The sequence below is a fragment of the Excalfactoria chinensis genome, chromosome 2 (assembly GCF_039878825.1).
Source record: "Excalfactoria chinensis isolate bCotChi1 chromosome 2, bCotChi1.hap2, whole genome shotgun sequence".
In the NCBI taxonomy this organism is placed as follows: Eukaryota; Metazoa; Chordata; class Aves; order Galliformes; family Phasianidae; genus Excalfactoria; species Excalfactoria chinensis.
The window spans coordinates 127,064,943-127,089,676 of NC_092826.1; the positions used below are offsets into that span (position 1 = coordinate 127,064,943).

At 41.9% G+C, this 24,734-nt stretch overlaps 1 protein-coding gene across 1 annotated transcript in view; it reads right to left on the reverse strand.

Annotated features, from left to right (window-relative positions):
• Positions 1-8,639: 8,639 nt before the first annotated feature.
• Positions 8,640-24,734, reverse strand: part of MPP7 (MAGUK p55 scaffold protein 7) — a 144,300-nt gene continuing 128,205 nt past the window's right edge. Inside the window, exons 15-20 of the mRNA XM_072329434.1 lie at positions 24,404-24,574; positions 17,791-17,871; positions 15,916-16,009; positions 14,714-14,822; positions 13,222-13,365; positions 8,640-11,771 (exon numbers count right to left, since the gene is read on the reverse strand). Coding sequence (XP_072185535.1) covers positions 11,592-11,771; positions 13,222-13,365; positions 14,714-14,822; positions 15,916-16,009; positions 17,791-17,871; positions 24,404-24,574 — 779 coding nt within the window. The 3' untranslated portion in view covers positions 8,640-11,591. The remainder of the gene's footprint in view (positions 11,772-13,221; positions 13,366-14,713; positions 14,823-15,915; positions 16,010-17,790; positions 17,872-24,403; positions 24,575-24,734) is intronic.

The window sequence follows — 24,734 nt, forward strand, 5'->3', positions numbered from 1 at the left end:
TACTGATTCATTAATGGCGTCAGTGACTGTTCGGGCTGTGATATAATATCTCCATTTGAAAGCTTAAAAAAGCGACATGCTGCAAGGCCAGACACGTGCTGAACAGCAATGTTCCCAATCCTCAGGTTAGCAGAAGTATCTTAAACAGCGTTGCTCACAAATGCTCTCTCTGTATTTAGCCTGACATTTGCTGTTCTAGTTTTAGGTACAAGGAAGAACAAGTTTGAGATGTTTCCTTCCCCCTCACTGCTCACAACCCTCCAGCGCCCTCTTCCCTTCACTGTCTCTTCTACTGGCAGGAATGTGGTGCACAGGATGTCCCCCCCCCATGGTTCCTTCCTGGGCTTCGAGCTCCACAGGGACAGCACCACAGGTGAGAACTACACAGGTAATTACTGGCTTCAGTTCATCGACCGTGTGGCTCCTCAGAGCAGGAATGAGCACAGTGCGCACAACTCAATGGCAGCTACTGGTAGCCACATGCAAACAAGCAGCAAACAAGGAAGCTTTACTTGCAGAGTAGCTTGCACAATTATCTTTTCCTGGAAGAAAGTCATCATAGTGTGAAAGCCGATTTTGCACGAAGCGTTGTCAGAGGCATGGAGCTGAGCAGCTTCACAACTCCTTTCTTACTAAACCCCATCATTTTTAGTAACAAAGGATGCCGCTTCTAACTGTAATAAGTACAAATGTATTTCTTGGAAATGGGACACACAGTATGCTTTCTTTGCACTTAAAAGCTATTTCAGAGCAAAACAGGTCTAACTGAATCTTAAGTAGCATTGTGCACTTACAGTAACTATATTCATTATCACTAAAATTAGAGTAAAGAGAAAAGAATTGCCATAGGTGGGAAATCCAAGGAGAAAAGTGCAAAACTTCCAAAGGGGTTCACTGCTTTATACGGCACATGCTATGCTCGGCCATTCCATCGCAGAGTGAGCGCTGTGCAATTTAAGGGTTATTTGCACTCAGCGCAATCCATGCACCTTCTCTGCTCCACTACTCCCATGTTAGCAGGCAAACAGACAGCTTGGATTTAGCCTGGGAGCTGGGAGGAGTACTTCTAACACACACATGCTGCAGTCTGACTGCAAACTGTGGTGTGTAAGCCGGCGTCTGCGAGAGGACAGGGAGCGACGGGCTGCTGTGATGGGAAACCAGGGCTTGCAGTGAATCCGAAACACTGCAAATGGCTCAGAGCACACATTTAACTAAAAGTGGATGTTTCTGAAACAAATTATACCAATCATTTATAAGTGTAATCTGAAAGCACCGTGGCTCCTGGCTTCTGTACAGCTGCTGTCTGGCAGCACGCTGTGTATCATCCGCAGCGTCTCGTCCAGAATCCCAGCACCCTGGCTTCAGGGAACGCTCTAAATCTTCCTAAATTCTGATGATTCTGATGTCATTCTCTAAGCTTACAGCATTCTTTCGAGTGACATCAATCACGGCTCAACCTGGCTTCTCCTGCCACGGATGACAAAGGCTCCTATTTTTAAACTTTCAGACAAATACAGCTTGGATAACTTTTTTTTTGCCAAAAATACGTCAGTTCAGATCTCACTATTCCGAGCGTATTCTGTTCTTCTGGGATGCTTGTCAGCTGGCCTATTTATACCAGATTTATAAGAAATGAGATGTATTTTCAGAAGTAAAATAACAGACTTGGTGAACAGTGCTTCCACCTTGCAGTATTAATAGAATTCCTGATAATCTGTGGCGAAATTGTCAGAGAGTGCGGAGACTAACTGTAAAGAGCCAACTATTCACTCTGCGTGGTGGTTACGATGGATAAATGGATAAAAATGATTTGTATGAGTGCCTGCAGTCTCTTGTAAATGTCAAATAAATACTTGACATTCTAAAGCTCTAGCTGCACAGCAGAAGTGGGAGAGCAGCATTTCGTATTAATTGAAAAATGCATAAAACTGATTGCCCTCTCTGAGCACTCCACATTTTGCTATTGGTGACAACCCTCAGTGTTGCTGAGAGCTGGCAGGAGCGCTGCATGCCGTCAGCTCTCTGTATCTCTCCTTTTGCATTCAGCGGAGCAGGGACTGTTTGACTTCATATAAATAAGATTTTACTTCTTGTGTAACAAGGCATTTATGGAGATTCCCCACCACCACTTGCACTTGGAGAATGCTGTAAGGATTCACAGCCTCTGTCATCTGCCATTCCATGGATGAAGAGTTTGTTCCTTTTGTGTTCCTTCTATGTAATCCCAGCCACATGTGTTCGTCTTCATGGATCTCAGTGCTGTTACTTCAGCTCCTCACTGCTCCCTTTAACCAGCCAGCAGGGCTCAAAGAACACCTGAATTTATTCTCATCTGCTACTCCTTAAAGCATTTACAGAATGTTCTTGTGCAGACGATTTATGATATTTCCTTGCTTCACCCCACTTGTGTACTTACCATACATCTGTTGGGCTCTGGATTTTACTCTGCTGTAGCAGAATGATGCACAGGTGAAACCGCACTGACAAAAGTGTTAATATTTCTCTAAAACAGATCACTTATATTCTGTACAGCTGACATGTTGCTCATTGTTCTCGTTAATACCCACGTTTATTCCAAAAGTGTTGTGAAATGAAATCATCAAAAAGCCACCAGCTGTACAAGTCTTCTGAAGCCGCTGTCGTCTGGCTCTGCCTTACACATTGCAAAAACATGCAGAAAGGCTTAGAGATAGCTTCAAAAAAAAAGAGAGAGCAGGAATATCCAGGTGGCTTTTTAACTGTGGAACACAATAAAAAAGAGTTTGGAAAGTATTACACAGAAATATAACGAAAAAACAAGATACGCGATTTACAAGTTGAACTCTGCAGGGCCGTGCCCTTGGAGCCAAGCCCAGCTGGCGGGCAGAGCATGCTGTTTGCATTCACAGGGACAGCCAACAGCACCGGAGTCCCAACATGTGTCCAGCAGCTCACAGGTGTGCACAGCAACACAAGGAAATCCTTCAGGATTAAGGTTAATTAAGATTAATTGTTCTGAAATTCTGTTTTGGAGTGTTCTGCACTGGGTGCTCAGTGATGGGGGTGAATTGTGGCCTCTGTTCTGAGAGCAATTAGAAGCATTTGAGAAGGTAGGGAAGGGACGTGACATAGGTGCAAAGGAAATGTGGCACTGGAGGAGCTGAGCAGCACAGGGCATGCCAGCCCACTTAGCACAACCCTCCAATTTACACTGGGTAGTGCAGAGAAGACTCAGTATATTTCTCATGAAATTCATTATTGTTTTCGTATTAGGATTTATTTGAATTCACACCCAGATTCTAATCATAGAATGGCTTAGCTTTGAAGGGACATTAAAGTCCACCCTGTTCCAACCCCTTGCCATGAGCAGGGCTGGCCTCACCAGATGATTCTGCCCAGGGCCCCATCCAACCTAGCCCTGAGTGCTTCCAGGGATGGTGCACCCACAACTGAATGCCAGGCAATGATCCAAAGATAATAACTAAGCAGTTTCCCACATCTGTTGGCTCACTCAACTATTGGTCAATCCTCGCTGCTGGCCCCAGTGCCAGTCCCTGCACCCGGGGGAGCTCTCAGCTGTAGCCCATCGTAGGCGGTGATCACAGCGACCACACAGTGAGCACAAAGCTGGGCAGTACATCAGCCAGGCCTGGCAACAGATTACAGCAGCTTCTAAGTGAAGATCACTCATTTCCCAGGCACAGGAAGACCAGAGGTAAAATCCTAATACTGTTAAAATCAAAATGAAACTTCCCAACCAAGTTCAATAGCACCGCTCTTGTTATCCTCCGCCATCTTCTCCATTTTGCACTTAACTGCATAACCAGACCCGTGTTTCTGAGTGGTACAGATGAGCCGAACTATAGTAGGAGTTCCTACTGTCGCTTATTTAGGGCTTGAAGTGGTGTCAGGTATCTGCTGATATTTCATCCCTGTCCCACACCCCTAACACAGAAAGCAGCAGCAGTCATCAGATATGTGCAGTGAAGCAATCCAGACTAAGCACTTTCCAACAACAAAATGAGGCAGTTTACCAGGAAGAGAGGGAGTTGCATTAGCATGAAAAAAATAATAATAATTCTAAGCTATTCTCAAGATGCTGAAAGAGAAGGAAGACTCATCAATCCTGAGCACTGGAACCGTGAGGATCCATAAGGACTTTACATGGCACCAGTTAACCTGAGCCAAGGAACCACTGCTGGAGCTGAGCTGCACAGGGAGCAGCATAGTATGGTTGCCTCCCTTTGCTCAGTGTGACAGATCTCAGAGTTAGGGAGAATCTGGCCTCACGTGCTTTCCATGGTCGTTGTGATAGACAAGTGGCTGTCATTGAGAGCAACCAGGGAGCTCCTACAGAAAGTCTGCCCGTGGACATGAGGGAAGCTCAGGGCTAAGGATGCAGCTGTCCAGTCAACAACACAGGTACAACCATGAACTTCCCTGGACCCAGCAGGCTGCCTGAAGAAGGCAGGCCCTGATCCTTGCAAAGTCACAGAAATGTCTTTACTTGCTTGACCTGGTAGCTTTGGGTGATGGGAACTTTTGGGATGACATTTATACAGAGAATAAATTCCTTAAGACAATTCTTGTCTTCAGGCAGCCAGAAGAAAAAGAGAAGAGTCTGCAACCATATTAATAGTGTCTGAAAATTAGAAGTGTCGAAAAGCTTCAGAAGATTAAAAACAAAATAGTATTTTTCCTCTCTTACTCAGTAATTTTTGACTCTTATCAGAAACAATATCTCCACTTCTGAAGATGGGCACAGCCCATGACTCCATAGCTGCCCTTCTGGCCGCAGGACTGCAGTGCCCTGCTCTGAGCCTGGCCCATTGGCAACGGGGAGCTCGGCTCAGGAGGGTATACATGTTAGTTGGATGGATGTTTGAAGAGAAAACAGAACCTGATAGCTCTGCTCCCACAAGATTCCACCACAGAGACTATTTGCTGTAAAACGAAACCTGCGGGGTGGTGTTTTACACCACAGCATCACAGGAAAGGCAACAGGCAGCCCAGCAGTACTCCTACACCGACAGATCCCGCATCTTCCGACAGCCTCACATTTCTCTGTCTGGCAAGCTCAAAATGGTGGTCTGTGTACAAAACAGCCCTTTTATTTAGAGAACAATTAAGCTAATCCCAGCAAGATTTCATGTTTAACTAGGTTTGTAGCAAACACGTTTGTAGTCTGCATTCAATCAAGCTCTTTTGACTTTCACAAAATAGGGGAAAAACAGTGGGTTTGAAATGTAAAAATCTATGCTGCCTGGGATATGTGCAAGTCCTGAATGAGCAGAACTGCTGCTCTATTTGCTGAAATCTCAGTATTTTATCAAATAGATGTCTTTCTTCTGTTAATCTCCCAATTAAGCAATGAGCAGTTTGCTGAAAACCTGCCTTTTCCATCACAGCGATTTGGTATACACTGCAGCGCTTGATAAATACACACATATGCATATGTATGCACACATGCACAACACACAATAAAATAGAGTTGATGTTGGCATAGATAAGGGGTAACGTTTGCTGCACTCATTACAAGATGCAGGCTCATGGCCCTCAGGTCTCACCTCTTCAGAAATGCAGTGCAAGTCTGTGCGCTTATTGATTTGCTTTGAGTTTGGGTTGGATCCAGCTGTGGCCAATGATGATCTGAATTCAATGAAGTCACAAGAAGATAATAATTCAGCTTCGTTTCTGTTTTTTGACAAAACAATGGTTCAAATCAATCTTTGGTTTTGGTTCTACTTCCTGCTTAACAGCTGTCTAAAGAAAAACATCTGGAGTAGTGCTCCAGTAGGGCCAATAACTGAGGCTGCTCTTTCATACTATCCAGATAGCACCGATAATAACAAAACGTTCAGGTCAGTCTTAAATAACAAGAAAAACAATCAAAAAAGCACCAAAAAAAAAAAAAAAAAAAAAAAAAAAAAGTTGTGCTTTACTCCTGATAGCATCCAGGGCTGCAAATGGGACTTCACCTGTACCATCAATGGAAAGAGGCCTTGACCCAGTGCTGTGGCTCTGAACAGATGCGTGGCCCAGCACAGCCCACACAAATGCAGCGCAGCCTACAGCCTTGCCATCCCAACCATGCCTGGGCTGCACCCAGCACTGAAAACCTTCAGAAGCCCCCAGCACTCTAACTCTCTGTGAGCTGCTGGATCCCACCTGCCTGCCCCGTTGCACCCACACAGCCTCTGGTGTCATCTTGGTGAAGGGCTGCATCCACTGTATTACTTTGAAGCCTCTTGCTGGTCCCCACAGACTGGTTGTCTGTTCTAGCGAGCTTGCTGAACCAGAGCCTGCCTTTTATTCCCATGTTCATACAGTCCCTTACACAGGCCAGCCTTCATTTGGGAGCAAGCCTCTGGAAGCTGTATCACAGTAGGTTTAATGGGAAAGCATCACCCATATACAGTACACAAAGCTCTCAGGAAGAGTGAAGGGCTTTGTGGAGTGGTCACTTGTGGCCTGTTTCATCCCACACTGCTCTTATGAATCCAGAGCTGTTGTATCTACATGGGACAAAACACGTGCTCTCCACCTGGGCCAATCTCTTCACCTCTTTGGTTCAGAAACGAACCACTGTCAGCGTCCACTGGGAGATAAGTCAAAAAATGTCGCTTGACAAAAATGTCCAACTGTTGGAGCATCACTGTTTCCAAGGATGAATCAGTTACTGAGATTATTCAACTAAATCTGTACAAGGCCGTGAGGAAACATGGAATTGCCTTTGCTACGGTTAAGCACAGTTTGGTGAGTTTCTGTTAAAGCTGCGCTATTTGTACTGTTTCTGTAAAGGTTAACAAAACGAGAAGAAAACAGCAACTGCCTCATCGACCAACAGTACTACTTCTGGGTACATTTCAATTCCTCCAAACTAATTTTGGCTTTGCTTACCAGTAAAGATCTACTGGCACTTGTTTATATTTACCAAAGAGGGAACAGAAACCACAGAGCATTAGCAGCCAGCTTGCTTAACTCCTCATCCAGCGACTGACAAAACAGAGATGGTTCCCAGCACGGTGCACTCGTCTGTAACATTCCCAGACCCTCTCTCTACCATACCACCGATCTGCTGCCTTTACAGCATGCACTGAAATCCCTCAAACTCTGCTTCCCGAAGTCTAAATATGATCCTATCAGACACTGGTGACCTCTTTGTTAAACCACAAATCTAAGCTTCACTGGAAAATCATATCAGGCCTTCTGTTACTCTAACATGGGTCAACTCCTGAATATCAGTATGACTCCTAAAAGAATAAATAGTTATGAGAAATTATAACTAGATTTTATTTCTTATCAAGAAGTTTTCAAATATTTTTTGTGCTGCTGAAACCCTTTTGGGAGCTCTGGAGGTATTTATTCTTGTATTGAAATGTGTAGCTGGCAGCTTTGTGCCAACAAATCTACAAGTGTTTGTTTAAACAGACGTATGTGTCCCACTAATACAGATGCCAAACAAAGTGCTGATAATCATGGTTCACCCTCTTTGTTAAAGTGCTGGATGTCAGCTACACCATACGCTACAGTATTTTATCATCGAGATGCAAACTCATTCCATGCAGTCTTCCAAATATCCAACTTCTATTTCAGACAAAGACACCGAGAGGGAAAAAGCACCCAGATGCGTGGAGCTCCAAACGCTCTCATTTGTACTGTCATTTAAAATAAGACAAAATTTAAGACCAGACTGTAACTGTTTCCAAATGTTTTTGTGTATGCTTCTGCTGAAACCTTTAGCCGTTAGCATGTGCCAGAACTCTCAAACAACCAACACACACTGCGCTCCTTTAACTTTGCTTTCAGACATTTTTTTTTTGTTGAATGCTTGTTGTTACACATTGATCACGGTAATACATGATAAATACTTAATGACTTTGAGAGCATCTTAGGTAAGTTGCCAGTACAAGTTATTCTAAGCACTGATACGCAGAAAACTCTTACTCCTGTGGGGAACGACTGTAGAAACCACAGTAGCAAAAATGCACTCAGATTATAGTTTTAATTGTAAATCTCTGAAGAAACGATTCATCCTTCAAAACAATCCACAAAAAATCAATACTAGCTTTACTGAGGAAAGAATTTTGCACGCACAGGAGAAACCCGAACCTAAATACATGTGGGAAATGCAGAATACTGCACTGAAACAAAACAGAAGGGGCTTAAAAGTGTTCTCTTTAATCCTAGCATGTGTTGGGCTTTTATTCCTGGAAAAGATGTAAGGCAGCGCAAAAAGCAACTTAGTTAAAGTATTGCCTTCCATAAGAGGCAGGAATCAGCACAGCCTTCCCCGTGACCTGTGAGCACACGCGACCGACACGTCGGCTGTTGCTCCAAGCACTTTGCAAGCACAGCAGTGTCTGCCTGACCTCCTGCACAGCACCTGCCTTGGAGAGCAAACAGGTTAGTGGGGTGTGTGCAGGAAACGGTCTGATGGTCTTGAAGGAGAATTCACCAATAGAAATGAAAAATTAAGCATTTCAGATGTTGCTCTATGTTGCTTTATATTCCCATTTAAAGGTAACTGGGGTGTGACAGTCAATAATAAGAGACCTACGAAATAACTTCTTCGGCAGTTTTTCTTTTGTAGTCAACACATTTTTAAGTCCCTGTGTTTTATGGTGTAAATTACAACAGAGAAGAAAACACCTTCTGTGATATATCAATAATTTATTGTTTTGCATAATGGAAGTAAGATCAGAGTGCAGGTCATCAAGCAATGACCTGATGGCAAACTCAAGTACAGAGCCTGGTACAGTATGAAAAAATACCACCCTTTTTCTGACTATGGCAAACAGCTAAAACACAATAAAAACATCTGGGCTTGACGGTCAAAACACACAGTTCCCTAAAAACCCACACAGCACAACTCGCATATGTGGAATATTGAAACCACCTTGAGTCATCTTTATTCCCAAGTGTAAGGAGTCAAAAGAAGCACACAGCCCTCCCCATGGAACCTCAGAATAGTTCAGCACGTGCACTCGGAGCAGGTCCTGTGCTGTCAGAACTGGTGGACTGAGACGTCTTTCTGCCTTGAATGTACATCATTCCTGCCTGCCTTGCAGAGCCCAGGGCTTTCTTTTTTCTTTTTACTTTTGGAAGCAACTACTGCAATACCATTGATTTTCAAGAGCAATCTAGTGATTTAGCTAACACCACCTCTCACTGTGCGCACATTTTGCTCCGCAGGATTTATGTTTTTGTGATTCCCTTCCTTTGCAGGTGTTACAACTCAGGACTCGGCTCCCGGCCCGCAGACAGGGCAGGCAGCCATCTGCCTCTCTGCCGCCGAAGCGCCTGCAGGGCTGCAGCAGCGTCCCCATGAAGGCAGCACAGCACAGCGCTGCCCACGACTGCCCAGCACGGCGTGCTGCAGAACGTCCTCTGAGACTGCATCATATCCTCTAGACTGCATCGACCCAGGAATGGGAACTGCAATCTTTTTTAAAGGACAAGACAGACAGCACGCAGGATTGCTTCATACAAGGACTTTGCAGAATATTCCAGCACCTCCTTCTTAAAGAGAAAAGCAGGTCCCTTTTGCGAGACTTATTCTACACCGGTGTTGTGATACACTGCAGGTCAGAAGCAGTGTTGAGAGTTGCTCATTGAGGCGGGAAGTAGCCAGGTCCCAAGGGATGCAGAGTGCCCTCTCCGAGCTGTTGGTAAGAAGAGGTGGTGAGGGCGCTCGGTTCTTTGCAGGCAAGGGCAAAGGCAAGCAGGCACCCAATTCCGGATCCCCAGAAAAACAATTTCATTTTCAGTAATTAAAAAAAATAGAGAACATTTTCTCAACCCACATAGCCCACATGCAGTTACCTCAATCAAATCTCGACTTACGTTACAAAAAGGTTTAACTCCCCTGAAAAAAGGTGAAGCTTGACATAAGTTACACAACAGCGATTCAAACAGTGTTTACCGTACTAAGATTCTGTACATCTGTGAATCCTGCATAAACATTTCCAGACTCGGAGGGAGTTTGCTGCTGTTGCTTACATTTCATTTGTTTTACACAACTCTAAGATACGTGCAACGACCCACAAATTAAATACGCATAATAAAATAAAACTGCGGAATCTGATGGCTTTATCAGCACACGAACTGAAATAAAATATTTACATGGAATGTTGAGCTCAGTTTACAGAGATGGTGTTTCGAATTACAGTCTTTGTAATCTGTTTAATAAATGACCACATTGACAAGAAATTTAAAAACTTAATATCCCTTTTCAAGCCGTCCATAAATATACAAAGTTTCACTAAATTCTTTTTCCTTGAAACAAGACATCTATATTCTCTTTACAGATTAACGTGAAATAACTGTTTCCTGTTTGAATGCCACAGATGTGATGACCTGAATTTACAAGCTCCTATGCACGTTCTTTACTTACAGACACATTCACAACACAACACACAGGTGTTACTTGGTCTTTACAGATGTACTCATTTCCTGCATATCAGTAGTAAAGAAAGAAAAATACCAAGTTATCTATATTAAAATACATCATCTATGATACATTTGCTTACACTGTCACATCAGATTCAAGATGGGGTTTCCAACTGTGTTGGATCACTGATGGAGATTTTTTTTTTGTAATGAGGACTACAGCATTAATTTGTTCCTGGATGGAGACAAGATGTCTGTTACACTATCAAAACACGTACCGCTACATACCAAGCAATGGAAAGAACTGACTTATTGCAACTGCTTCCCAGATCTCCACAGTAACTCACCAATTGATTGAAAAATTCTGAAGGGAAAACTGTTCTAAGGGATGCTAAAAATTCTTGATATAAATTTAAAGGGAAAAAAAAATTTACTCTTTACTTGGTTGCTATTCATATTGCTTCGTCACCCATTTCACAGATTAATCCTAAAGACTTTGTAGTTATATACATAGTAACCCTATTTAAATAAATATTCCCATTGAGTTCTCTTTGTTGTGCCACAAAGCATGCATGAAAATACCTTCAATCCGTGCATGCTCACAGAAGGGATCTTCACAACTGAGCCACTGAATACATCTTTCTTTTCATGACTACGTAAGTGCAAGGGAATACTGCAATCTCTGTACATGTAAGACAAGGCTCACATCTAGAAAAGTAAAAACACTTATCTTGCTGTGCATAAGATGTCTTCCCCATAAAAACGTTGGTCACTTTTGCCTATTTCAGTTCTCTCGAGCACTTAAGGGATAATAACTTCCAAGTGCTGATGTGCTTTTTACGAGAGCAGTTATACTTAGAACCACCAAAGTGCTGATCTCCAGTATTAATTACTGTCTTCTGCAGACTCTCCATTAAAAAAGCTTACCTTGGAAATGGATGTATGACTGAGAGAGAGACGTTTGGCAGTTTTGTTACATGAGCATTAGCTCGCTTTACTGAGCTCAGTAAGACTTCGGTTCCACATGACCATCCCAAAACTGTGAACAGGAGGATGAAGACACAGGAAAACAAGACCAGTGCCAAATACATGAAGAGTGCACTTGCTGCTCAGGTAGAGTTAGAAAGCCCTCCTCCCAAGAAAATGGCCCTTAAGTATTGCCTAACCACGCACACATTTGGATTGGGACACATTGGCTGCCTTGTGAATGGGAAACGCTATGAGTGCAACCAGCTGACGGGAACCCAGAAGGTCTCAGTCTCCAGTCTGTCAAAGGTTGCCTTAAGCTCACTGTAGGCTGTTGCGAGGTCATCATTGACAATCACCTTATCGAAGAGGTGGCCGTATTGGCTCTCCATCACCTGGGCGGACTTAATCATCTCTTGAAAGTCTTCTTCCTAATGAGATCAATGATGGTAACAGTCAGCCCACAGAAATGTCAACTAATTCCACAGTGAATGTGAAACTACTTGCCTATGGAAATGGAAACTGGGCTTTTTATCAAAACAAAAACAAAAACAAAAACAAAAAAACAAAAACAAAACAGAAATGATCCTTCCAGATAATCTCAGAGAACACTCCCACAAGCAGAGTTTGCTCAACGGACAATTCTCTCATCCTTCCCCTTACAATAACACACTTGGTCACCGCACGGCAATTTCAAGCCATCTTCTGTTAGCAGCACCAGTAGAAAACAATTCTAGCTGTTTACATTGATGATGCCCTTAAGGTTTCATTACTTAATTCTCAGCTTGCTATTAGCACATGATATATTATGAGGCAGCCTTTATTCTCTTAAAAGCCTGGCAGGAGCTCTCTTCCTGTGCCTTGGTTAGTCTTGCTTGGGCCTGGTTGGGTGCATTTCTGTTTGTGTTTGGGAAGGGAACAAATCTAAGGAATTTAATTGATGACACAACTATGAGTAAAACGGTCCTAAACAATGTCCTGAAGATTACTCTTAAGAATGAGCGCCTCTTACATTTTATAGATGACAGAAAGTATTGTTACAGAGTATTATTTCTTCACTACTTCAAAAACATATCCTACAAAGACACAGTCACAGAAATAAAGAGGCAATATATATCTGTATCTGCTTTATCTCAGCTATCCATCTCTGTGACCCTGCTTATGACTCAGCTTAAAAACAGAATAGAATAATTCCTAAATAACAACTTATATCTGAGTACAGGAAAGTCACGCACACCGTAACCATGGATAAAATGTAACCATGCTTGGCTTTCACTTAACTTCAATTAAAATATTTTTTCATTGTACTTCCAGGAAGTAAGTTACTATTGGGTAATGACTGATCTTTTTTTCCTGGTTATTGAAGAAGCAGCACTTGTTCCTTTTGCTTCCTTAGATATTTCACATTCTTTCTTAGAATCTTCATTTCCCTGTAACATTTTTTAACTGTGTGTCTTATTCACAAATATGGACTTTTTATTACGGCAGCATTTACTGTCTCAACTGATGGTTGATGTTTGAGGATTAAGACTCAAAAATAGAACTGACAAAACAAGGAAATTCATATACTTAAATATAAACCTCTAACCCCACATGCAAATGTCTTTTTTTAAAGGAAATCCACAGCATTACGAGGGTTCTTCAATTACATAGACTCACACTGAGTACCACGGACATGTGAATATCCATGAGCACAGCGAACAGTGAGAACACCACAGCAAGTTTAGGGTGACATGAACTGAGAAATAACATGTACGTTGAGTCTAAGCCCTGACAAGAACTGTGGATGAGACCCAAAAATAACCTTTATTTCCAAGGTAAAAACAATACAAACAAACCCTTAACAAGTTCTCATGCTTTACTATGTTTAAATATACTTACTGTAAAGGGTTTTGCAGTTCCCCTGTCATCTTTACTTGAAATAATCTTGGCATTTTTTCTGGTCTCTCTCAAGCGGTCGAGTGGTGGAGGCTTTATAAATATAACAAATGGCTTAAACTCGTATGTCCGTAAGTGTTTCACTGTCTGATAAGAGGAAAAATGTAATTAACTGGCTTATTTCTCACAATGGAATTTACCATAGTAAAAGAAACTCTCTGTTAACCAGACTGAACTCATAAAGCACTTCTAGACGTCTGTCTCTCAGTTATTGCCATCCTGTTATGTTGATCAGCATTGATTCATACAAGGAAAGTTTTCATATGAAGGGTAAGAAAACTTTGTTTCTGCAAATGCAAAGTAGTGCCTGAAGGCAGGAGGAGGATGGAAGGCAGGGCAGGGAGCAGTGTGAGCAGGAACCTGCGCCACAATCACAGGAGGTCAGCCGCCACTCTTCAGTGCTGTGTGCTCACAAAAAACGCCCTGCTGTTTACTGTTCCTGAGAGTCAAGTGATGAAAGATATGAAATTAGAGGTCTACAAATGTGACTGCAGCACAGCGTGGAGCAGGGATGGCCGGACAGCTTTTGGTCACCATCGCATTGCCAGGGCCCACGAGGAAACAACATGATGGAACATGACCCCAGAAGAGCTCACAAGACCAGGTCCTCTGCAGAATTCTGTGGTTCACTGAAAAACTGGTCTGCACTGGACACATGGTACTCTCACAAAGCCCCAGAAGCCTTGGCCCAGGTCTCCTGGTGTGAGCTTAGCTTCCCCAGCTGCTCCTGTGCTGGCACAGCCCACTTGCTGCTTTAAGGCAAAAGCCCCACATCCAAAAATGCATCGGGAAATGCTCACAAACTGCTGGGGTGCAGAAGCCACAGGCTGGCCACCTTTGGAGGAGAAATACTTTGGCTTCGTTTAAACAAACTGGTTCAGCTCCTGGCAGCACTGCAGTTATTGGGAGAATAAAAATTCCCAGAGGTGCTGTTTAGTTGGGTTGAAAGACGCAGTCAGGGCAATAACAAATGGCTTAGACGGGAATGTTCTTAACAATTATCCAGCCAACAAAACACCAAGCATGTTCCTTAACTTCTGTCTTCCGTGGAAACCCTTTACATGAGCAGACACACTAAATGCAGGACAGCGGCTGGGCTGCGTGGCAGCTCAAAGCCATTCTGAAATGTAAGTTTCAGAAAGAACCTCCAACACAAAACAAGAAAAAGATGAATGAAAATTCGGAAGCATTTTATAATGTCTGTGGTATTATGCTGTTGGCTTTTAATACAATAATTCCTGAGATGAATACTTGCAATATGTATTGGAGTTTACTTCTTCCAGCAAGTCTTTGACACGATAAAGTGACCGATCAAGCCCAGTTGACAGTAATTCAGGATGGAATAAAATATATATATTTTAAAGACAGTTAAGTTTCTGAAATCCTGATACGCAACACGGAGAACTATAAGATTCCAAAAGATATGCTTACTTACATGAGGCTGCACATCCAACAGACAGACTTTGTTTTTAGCGAGGACTGACCGAACAGAGTCTAAGCTTGTGCCATAGTAGTTGTTCTTATACTCGCCGTACTCGATAAACCTATGGCAGAGGGTGAAGACGTTAAAAACATTTCCATTTTCTCCAGCAAAAACTTACTGGTTTGGTTTATAAGATCTAATTCAGGAGCAAATATATGTTACTTTACATGCGAGTTTTACCATGTTTTATAAAGGAAATGCTGTCAAGTACTTCAACATGTCAATTTTAAGAAATCTTCTATTTTACCACGTTCAAATCAGTAACACCTGCTTGTATTACAGTTAAAGAGAAAAAAGCACTGTAGTCCAACAGCCCACTAATGTTTTCCATCACCTCTTTTTCTGAACTAATGCAATGCAATAAAACAGCGGATAAGCCAAACAATAGAAACTACTGAAATTTCATTGCACACTACAGAATATCCAAATTCCATCTCAGAAGAGGAGGAGGAGCTACGACAGTGCTAATGGAACCAAGGCGGCTGCTTATGTGCTATAAAAGCATAAGTACAATTTGCCAAAAAAGCAAAGCACAGTTTGAAGTTTCCATAAAGCCCCCAGCTTTGTGTCTAATACACTTTTGCCCCCTGAAACACTGGGACAGAATTTCAAGCTGCAATATTTTACAGGCTGCCAGAGCGCGATGCTACCATTGTCTTCATTTTTAGCTTAATTCCTGGAGTGTTTACAGACAGGGGCTTTTCTGTAGGTCTCTAAATTCAAAAGCACAGGAAGTGCCTGTTCTGAAAGGGTGCAGAATTACACAAACATTGATTCAAGCATGTTTGCAGCACTTCCAGGTCCCCCCTTCCCAGTGCTGCAAGGATTCACTGCCATCAAGGGTAATGCCCCATGAAAGAGAGCTCCCCCACCACAACACCTACAATTTCAGGGTCTTATTGATGAGCTGAAGTACTGAAACTCCTTGGAAGCAGAGAAGCATTTCTGTCTGCATACACTGGGGTGTTTTTTGTTTGTTTGTTTGTTTGTTTCAGCTTCTTTGAACTGATTTTGTATCACAACGTAAATCGAACAGTTTCAAATCACCACGGCTTACATCCACTTCGAATTACTATCTAAAATTACAACCAGCCCCACTTAATAACACAGCCATTGTCTTAACTGTGGTTCGAGTTAAAACCTCTTCAACATACTTGTTATTCTGTACGTCTGTCTCAAACAAGTGCTTGGAAATGAAAATGTATTCAACACCATCGCTTTCTTGGCTTCTTCTTGCTCGGGTGGTGTCTGCAGTTTCATTAAAAGAAAAAAGAGAAAAAAAAGAAAGGATGCACAAAACAATATAATGCAAACCAGCTCAGGAAGCACTCCGAAGCCCACAGGCCTTGTGCAACACTCAGCACAGCGGTTCCCTGCTCCTGACTGACACGAGGCGGCACTCAGCACGTGACAGGATTGAGTTTAAAAGCACGCACAGGGAAAAAAAAACCTACTGGGCAAGTCTCAGATTATCATTTTTATTAACTTGTGGAAAAATCCAATAAAACGAGGACAGATGAATAATAAAATGAGCAGCAGTTCATAACAATTACCCCAACCTTGCCACTCGTTAAACTTATTAGCATACAAGACCATAAAGGGAAACTAAGTTCACCAACCTGATTTATAAAATGTTACATTCATTAGCAATGCTTGCAGCTCGGTATATGGAGCATGACAGTAAAGAAACAGGGTGTGAATTTTATGATTTACTGCTTTTCATTTTCTGGTGATTCCTTTTTCTTTCAGTGCTCTCGCATTATTATTTGCACTCTTTACTTGCCTTCAAGTCTAGGCATAAAGGCTTTGCTTGCAAACGTGTGGGGTTGCCACGTGTGGATAAAGAACATGTTTAAAAATCATATTTGATACCAGATGCGGATTACAGCACCACATATTCTTCGTCATTTATGAACACACACAGCCTGCCTGCAGAAGCGCAGCCTGGAATGCCATTTGATGTCTCGCTTCTCTTAGGTTGACACAAAGAGAAACATTTCCAAGAACGCCATTTCTTCACACAAGTCCCGACTTACTGAATTTCAGGGGGAAGGATTTCTTTACTTGTTTGTTTTAAATTATAGCCACAAATTTGGAAGAGAAAAGAGAAAAGGCAGCTTGATGAATACTGGCAATTTTTAGAGAAATACTTCTGGGCGAATGACTGCAGATGCAGCATGTACAATATTTGGGAACATCTGGCTTTTTTGTGGCAGTTTTCAATACCCAGCTGAGGCAAATATTTGCAAATGAAATGACTTGCTGAAAACAAATGTATTCATTTTTCTGCCTAGAAAATTCATTCATATGTACTTTTATAGAATACCTGCACTTGTAAAAAAAAGCATGGCAGTATTTCCTGGATTCAGTGCTGGACACATAATTTGAAGGATCCCTACAGGAGGCACAGTTACAAGTACAAACAGACCGAGGAATGGAAGAGCAGCTAACACTGTGAAGCCCTCCACTCGAAAGAAAACCCAAAGAAGTACTGCAGAATTCAGTACAGAACAACGTTATTCGTCATCGTTCAAATTACACAACACGGTCAGACGGGGGGAAAGAGAGGAGAAAAAAATCCCCAAATCAACTTTTATAAAGCTAATCAAAGGGATTCAAATCATTTATTCATGGAGGTTCAAAACTGTTTATCATCCATCTTTATTTTTCAGTCTTAATGTAAAAGGGCATTTTGCTGAAAGCAAGCAGTGCTAACCAAGTACTTTTTCACTGCTTTGCAGCTAAATCCAGCGTGTTCTTTAGCTGAGTTTCATTTACCAAACACCGCTGACATCAATCACGCTAAACTTGTAGTAAAAATCTACTGCAGCGCCTCTGAGCCAAAGCGTCCTATCAATTTAATCAATGCTACTTAAAATACTACTGCAGCAGCACTTTCAAAAATTAGAAAAGTAATCTGGATGCCAAGCATGCATTTAGAGACTCGAATTTAAAAGTGCCTTAAGTTAATGCAATAATAAAGGGAACCAAGTGTAGCATCCAGAGAACAGAAGTGTGTTTCTACTTACGTGGCACTGTTACGCCGTAATGCTGGGTGTCACTGATCAGCAATTTTCGTTTGAGCTCATTCAGTCCAACCCCCACTGGTCCTAAAAAAAAGAAACAGGGCTGTTTCCCAGCAGCCAGGTCTCTCATCTTCAGGCACAAGCACTCTCCGAGGTAAGTCCAAAGGGCGCACAGCTATAATACACGCTGTCTACTAACCGTTTAGAAATGTCTATGGATATAGCCTTTCCTAGGATACACAGTGCTGACAAACATGAGGGGGGGCAGCTGGTAGTTTTTCTGGCCTGACTCTATCGCTGAGGAAAAAAAGCATTGAAAAAGTAGATTCATAGAATCATCTGAGTTGGAAGGGACCCTTAAAGGACATATAACCCAAAATGAAGCAATTTCTACACTACCTTCAACACATCATATCCCCATCCTTGGCCCCACCACAGACTTGGCACCTTAACCTTAATCAAAATTGGCGTGGCTATTCATTTTGCCAGAACATCTCAAACTCCTGGACCAGAACCTCCCAGCCAGCAGGTGGAGGCCACTGTCCTCCTCCTTTCTGAGGGTCCAGGCTGGAAATGAGCAGGGAAAGGAAGAAAAGGCAGCTCCTCTCCATGCACTTGGTGCTCCCCAGGTCACAACGCATTTGGGGTGCTTCTGATTGCTTCTTTGTTGTTGATTTTCTTTTAAACTCTGCTCGTACGCTGTCTGCTGTTTGAGCCGGTCCAAAATAAATGTTTCCTCCTTCATGCAGCTGCCAAAGGGAGACCACTCTTGGAAAGAGGTTGGCAGGAAGAAACAAAGACTGCATGGTTATTTTCTGACCCATCCCCTCTACCTCCACTTGAGTACTGCTGTGCTAGAAATTACTGAGAAGGCATTGCTTTTGACTTTTCAAGAGCCCCCATCTCTTAGCCATTTGATAATGGTTCTTAATGTTTCTGTAAGGGTACACTGTCCTAAGAAATCTCAAAGGCTTAACGGGGAACTGCTTCCTACCCACAGGAACCCTATCTGGTGTTGGGGGAGGATTCATGGTGATATGTGCATGAAGAAGCCCAGCTGTGGGTTGATGGTTTTCTGATGGAGCACTGGCTTTGTTTCCACCAAGTCAGGTCAAAAACAAAATGTAAAAGAGAATCATTTGAATCATATCCCAAATGAGAATAATACAATTATGGAAAATTCTTGCTATTGTATGAAGAGTGATACAACCATGCAGTCACAGTTCTTTCTAATGAAGACATTTTAGAGATTAGAAATACAAAATGTAATAAGCATGTTAATGAAACAGTGATATACTCGTTGGTTACTAATGAGATTCTGGTACCAAAAATCAACGAGTGACGCTTCACGCCTTCAGGTGCCTACTTGCATCTACCCCGTGTGAAGTTAGAAACACGTGATGATGGAAAGCGTCTCCTACCACCCCCAGACTGTGGCTCCTCTGTAAAGTCTCAGAGTTTCTGCATTTATAATTTTATGTGTTTACATAAGTTAAACACACAACTACATTTCAAGTTCCATCTCTGACCTGCCAGTAAATTAATCTATCAGTAAGTATAAATGTTTATTTAATATGGTGTACAGCAGCCTCTACTGGTGCATGTCTGAAGAGAAGAGCAATGTGTCATGCAGATAATGACATTACTTTTGTGCTTTCTATTTTTTATCTCTTTTAATGGCAAAGCTATTTCAACAAATACCTTTTTTTTTTTTTTCCAGAAAAGTAGTTAAAATTCTTAATATGTTCTACTAACATTGAACGAAACATGTAGAATTCAAGTAAAAAGAATCATTAAATTCCTTTCCAGAAAAAATTTTATCCCCATCATACCTACACAAATATTATTTCCTTCGACTATACACTGTCACATCAACAACAAGCTTTCAGCTCTATTTATATATAAATAATCCAGGCTTCACTTACTGTGATGGATGCTTTAGAAACTTAGATCAGATCTGTTTTAAGATCTAACCCTCATTACTATGCTCTCTCCCCTTCCAGGTTACCATTTTAAACTCGTCTTTAAATTTAACTACTGGAAGGTGTAGATTCCTCTTTTTCAGCACTGTTTTCACAGAACTCTCTTAACTGCAGCATATGGATTGATTCCTGATCAGTAATGCCATCCATTGTGCTTCTTTTTGCACTGCATCTCCTGAGTGTAGAGAATACTTCTATTCTGATTCCTATTTTCATGTTGATGCTACAAAGATGCTAGTTTTTAATAATCAGAACCTGAATCTGATTTGACCTAGAGAAGAAAACAAAGCACTGGGATTGAGAAGGACAATCCATATTCTCATTGCAGAATGCCAAGCAAGTGGGATACATAACTGTAGCATTATTTTAGTTTACCATCACTCACTCCTGGCAGCAATATTAAGTGTTACTGTGACGTTTCATAATACTTTGCTTATTTTTTTAAAGCAACATTTACTTTACTTGCTGTTCCATATTCAGTCATGTCAACCAAGTAACCATAGTACCCTGCACAAAGAAACTGCAACACCTAACTCATCTTATTGACAGCCACTTGCAGAATTAGACCACCAACCACTAACATGGAGCTTCGTACTACTCAGACATGCCTCAAGGAATCTGGAAAAACTGATAGAATAAGTTCAGGTCTCTAGAAGATTAATCCCATTGGTTATTCTTCAGCAGCAGGCACAAAGGGATCTCCCTAGAAAATACCTCCTAGTCTACTTGAAAGTGGTCTTTCAGAAAAGATTTTGTGAGGTAGGTGCTACCCCTCTGCTGAGACCATAAAGACTCTGTAGAAAATGTGCACTGACAGAGGTTCTGTGGCTCAACTATTGCTTCCCTAGTAAAATGGATCAGTGTAATGCAATGACTGCATACATATGTCCAACTATAACACAATGACACATAAAGCAGGAAAACAGAACATCGTTCTTCTGTTTTTCAGTAAACTCTATCTAGCAGTAGGAATGTACTTCTAGATTGGCTGCTCGCTGAAGCTCTGGGAGTTTATACTGCTTTTCTGATCGGCAAAGCTAGCCAAAGCAGATTTCTGAACCACACACATCTACCAATGCATTCAGCCAGAAAGGTTTAATGAAGATATCAGTTCTAAGTCTTCTTTGTTTCCAAATGGTTTACGTGATACAGCATGGTCATATAGCAGGCTACTTTCCCACAGCATTGCTACAGAGCTATTACATTTGTGTAAGTCACTACTGAACATTTGTTAAAGGTATGTCAGAGATGTAGGAAGATAGGAGCCACCTCTGTTTCATTCTCCCCTGCTCTGAAACACTCTCTTCACAAAGCTCCCTCACAATAAAACTAAAAGTGATGGATCTTATACTTTTAACGTAAGCACTATAAGAATACAGAACTCTTCCAGACTCAATATTCCAGTTTTTCTGCAGTGACGACCAGAAGGACTCCACTGTGGGGACTACAGACAGCCTAGTTCAGGGACAGGAAAGCTCCTTCTGATTGTATCACTTCAGTGACAATGGCTCCTTTGTGGTTACAAACTTCGGGCTCTTTCTTCCAGCCCTGCCCAGGGCAGATGTGTCACCACAGATGAACAAAAGGCATTGGGTGCCTCTGGTAATAACGCTGTATGCACACAACTCTGTGCAGTCTAGGACACATCCTCACAGTTTGCTATTTCTGACCTTGCTTTATTCAAGCATTGTCTCCAGAAATTTCTGTCTTAGCTGATACTGCACCATGTACAGTGAAAGTACACGGCACATCCATTCTAACTCTGCTGGTTTGGCTTTCATCATTACTGAAGCAGAAGCATTTGTGAGCAGGATTTTTTCCTTGTTAATGTAAATGAAAATCCTATTGTCTAAATACTATGTTTCATGTCAACATATTCTGCCTCCGCTTGGTAAAGCTGCAAAGTATAGTGGTTCGGATGCAGACAATATTCTTGAAGACCTTAAGGATTTTCTGTAGCCTAGGAATGGTAAGTTATCACACAATACTGGATCATTTCACTTTTAGCAGACTCATCACATTCATAATATCTGAGAAACAGCACAGCAGAAGTATCTGTAACATTATCACTCCAGATTATCCATTATTTTAGCCCCAAGGACAGACAGGGCTTTTTTCATAAGCATACATTTGCAGAGAGGGTGAAAGCCTGACAAACTAATACATCTAGCTGTGGCTGAGGCTAATACTCTATCACATTACAGGGCACTCAAAATTACTGCGTGTGCAATTTGCATTCTGTAAATTAGAGCAGATCAATTTAAAATGAGGCCAAAAGAAATTTCTCCTTCGCAGTTGTCAAACTCTCAGACAAAAAGGACAAAACAAAACCCCCAAAGCCTTCCAACAGTAAATTATGCATTAGGCATTAGCATAACACAGCAGATATTCAGCGTCCCCACCAATTAAAGCTATACATTCATTATCTGTCCCTTTGTTTCCTGATAACAGTATCCACCTTTTATTTGACACATTACACCCCCTGCTGCTCCCGGCACCCAAAAGCTTCTTGAATGCATCCACTCCTCCCGTACCTGTGTTGCTGAGCTCTGCTACTTTTTCCACCTTTTGCCCAAGACATTTTTATGGTATTGGCCAGACTTAAACTGCTCTTCATATCCAGAGAAAAACATCAGAATTACTGAAGTCTGCAATAAATTTCTGAACTGCTTTTGTTCCCATAAAAGCACTCTTTCTTTGTTTGACTTATTACCACAAAAATCAGATGAAATCTCTAGGTATTCTTTAGATCAGACATATGCAATTTGTTATTAAAAGTCTACTTATCACACTTTTGCACCGCATATTGTTGATGTAAGTGTAAAATCAACTCAACCACGTTATTACGGGTTGTATATAGCCCACAAGCTCACAGTGATCACACTAGTAGGTGGCTGAATTTTAGTTCTGGGAAGTGACAAAGCTGCTTATTAAAAACTAAGCTTAATGTTCCCTTGGATATGACTGATAGAAAAATGCCACTACAGAGCTCCTCAACAGCACAAAACAGACCCTGCTAGAAGGTCGTATTTCTCTGCTCTGCTGCTTTCAGAATGCAGGAAACTTTCCAGCCTATGTGCTACTGCAAAAGAAACAATAACTAATGAGACATTCATTGGTGGTAATGGTTACCCTCTCTGGGGCTCCACTATCTACTTTTGAAGCAGTTAAGATAACAGACTTCCTGTTTGTTTTTGTTTTTTTAGGAGACTGAAGCAATGCATTTTGATTAGATGATAACTACCACAGGGAACCTATGGCAGGGACAGATTATGGAGGAACAGAAAGCTGAGGATGACATCTTAAGTCTTCTGCAGCTATATTTACATCTGCTCTTGGCACACAGAAGCCCACCTCTCATTCACCTTTCTCTCAACCTGCTTATTTACTTGTTCTAACACAGTAGACTCTGTTGCTCTCCATGTATATATTCTGCCTCGACTGACCACAAGTATTTATTCCATTTTTTCTGTCTTTTTCTACTCTGCTATACTGATTGATCTTTAAGAGCAGAGCACTACTTTAATTCTTATGAATTTCAGTACAGATTGACAACCAGGTTTAGATTAGTCACCAGGGTAGCTATATATAATCATTGTCTCTTTATTTTAACAAGGCTGTAGACATTGTCTCCAAAAGCATCCTTACATACTAGTTGGGATACTGTATCTAAATTGGTGGTTTACAAGGCAGATGAAAACTGAATGGACGATCATGCTTGAAGGGTAAGGGCTACTTTACTGGCCTGCAGTATACTGGGTAACACACTGCAAGCAGAGCTCCTTGGGGGTCTACTGCAGGATGTACCATTTCATACGTTCATTAAAAAAAATGGAGGATGACACAGAATAGCCCCTGCTGAGTTTGCAGATGCCAAACTGGTTGATTTAGATGACTTGTCTGAGGATAGGGCTGCAATACAGAGGGACCTCAGTAAGTTACATAAATGGGCTGGCAGACCTTTGGAAAATTTGATGAAGACAAATGCGAAGTTCTGCACTTACAACAGACTGCAGCACAAGATGAGGACTGACCAGCTGTGGAGCACATTAGATGGGAAGAACCTGAAGGTCCAGGCAGCAACTGAGCTCAGCACGTGACCACAGGGACACTGGCAGTGAGGAGGGCTATCCTGGGCTAAATCAGAAAGGGGATAACCACTGAATGGAGGGAAGTGATTCTGCCCATTAGTTAGACAATGCAAGAAATGGTCAGCCCATATTGGGCCCTTTGTTACTAGAAAGATGCTGATAAACTGGAGCAAGGTCAGGGAAGAGTTTCTAAGATGGCTGGAAGATGAACAACCTACACATCAGACAGGCTGAGAGAACCACATTTGGAGAAGAGACTGCTTCGGGGGGACCCACCAGCACCTTCTAACACTTACTGAGATGATGTACCCTGCCATTTCACTGTGGTGAATGCTGGGAACAAAAGAGAAGATGCAGTAGGAAGTTCCCAAAGGTGCCGTCATCAGAAACCTGCTCTGAACTCAGAACTGCTCCTGCTTTGAGTGGGAAGCTGGACAAGCTGACCTCCTAAGATCTACTCCAACCTGAATGATCCTGTGATAAGCACTGCGCTCATCAGCAGCCCTTGGTATTACCAGGTTAAAAATAAGGAAAACAACTTACCAACCAAAACTACAAGCCTGTATTTGTCATTAGGTTGTCGTCTATATTTTGCAACTTCTTCATATGTTGGGATATCTGCTGTATCGTACTGATCGCTCTTCTTGCACTCATACATAGATTTGTTTGTTTTTTTATCTTTTCTGCTAAGGCGAAAGCTTCTTCTAAAACCAGCTGCAATAAGAACAGGATTTTTTCAAAATAAGAAAGCAAGGCTATCCAAAGCTGAAAACAGACTCTTCCAAACACTTGAGGGTCGGTGCATGAAATAAAAGAACGCATTGTATGTTAAACAAGCCATGGCACTAGAATGATTTTTTTGCCGCAGTTTTAA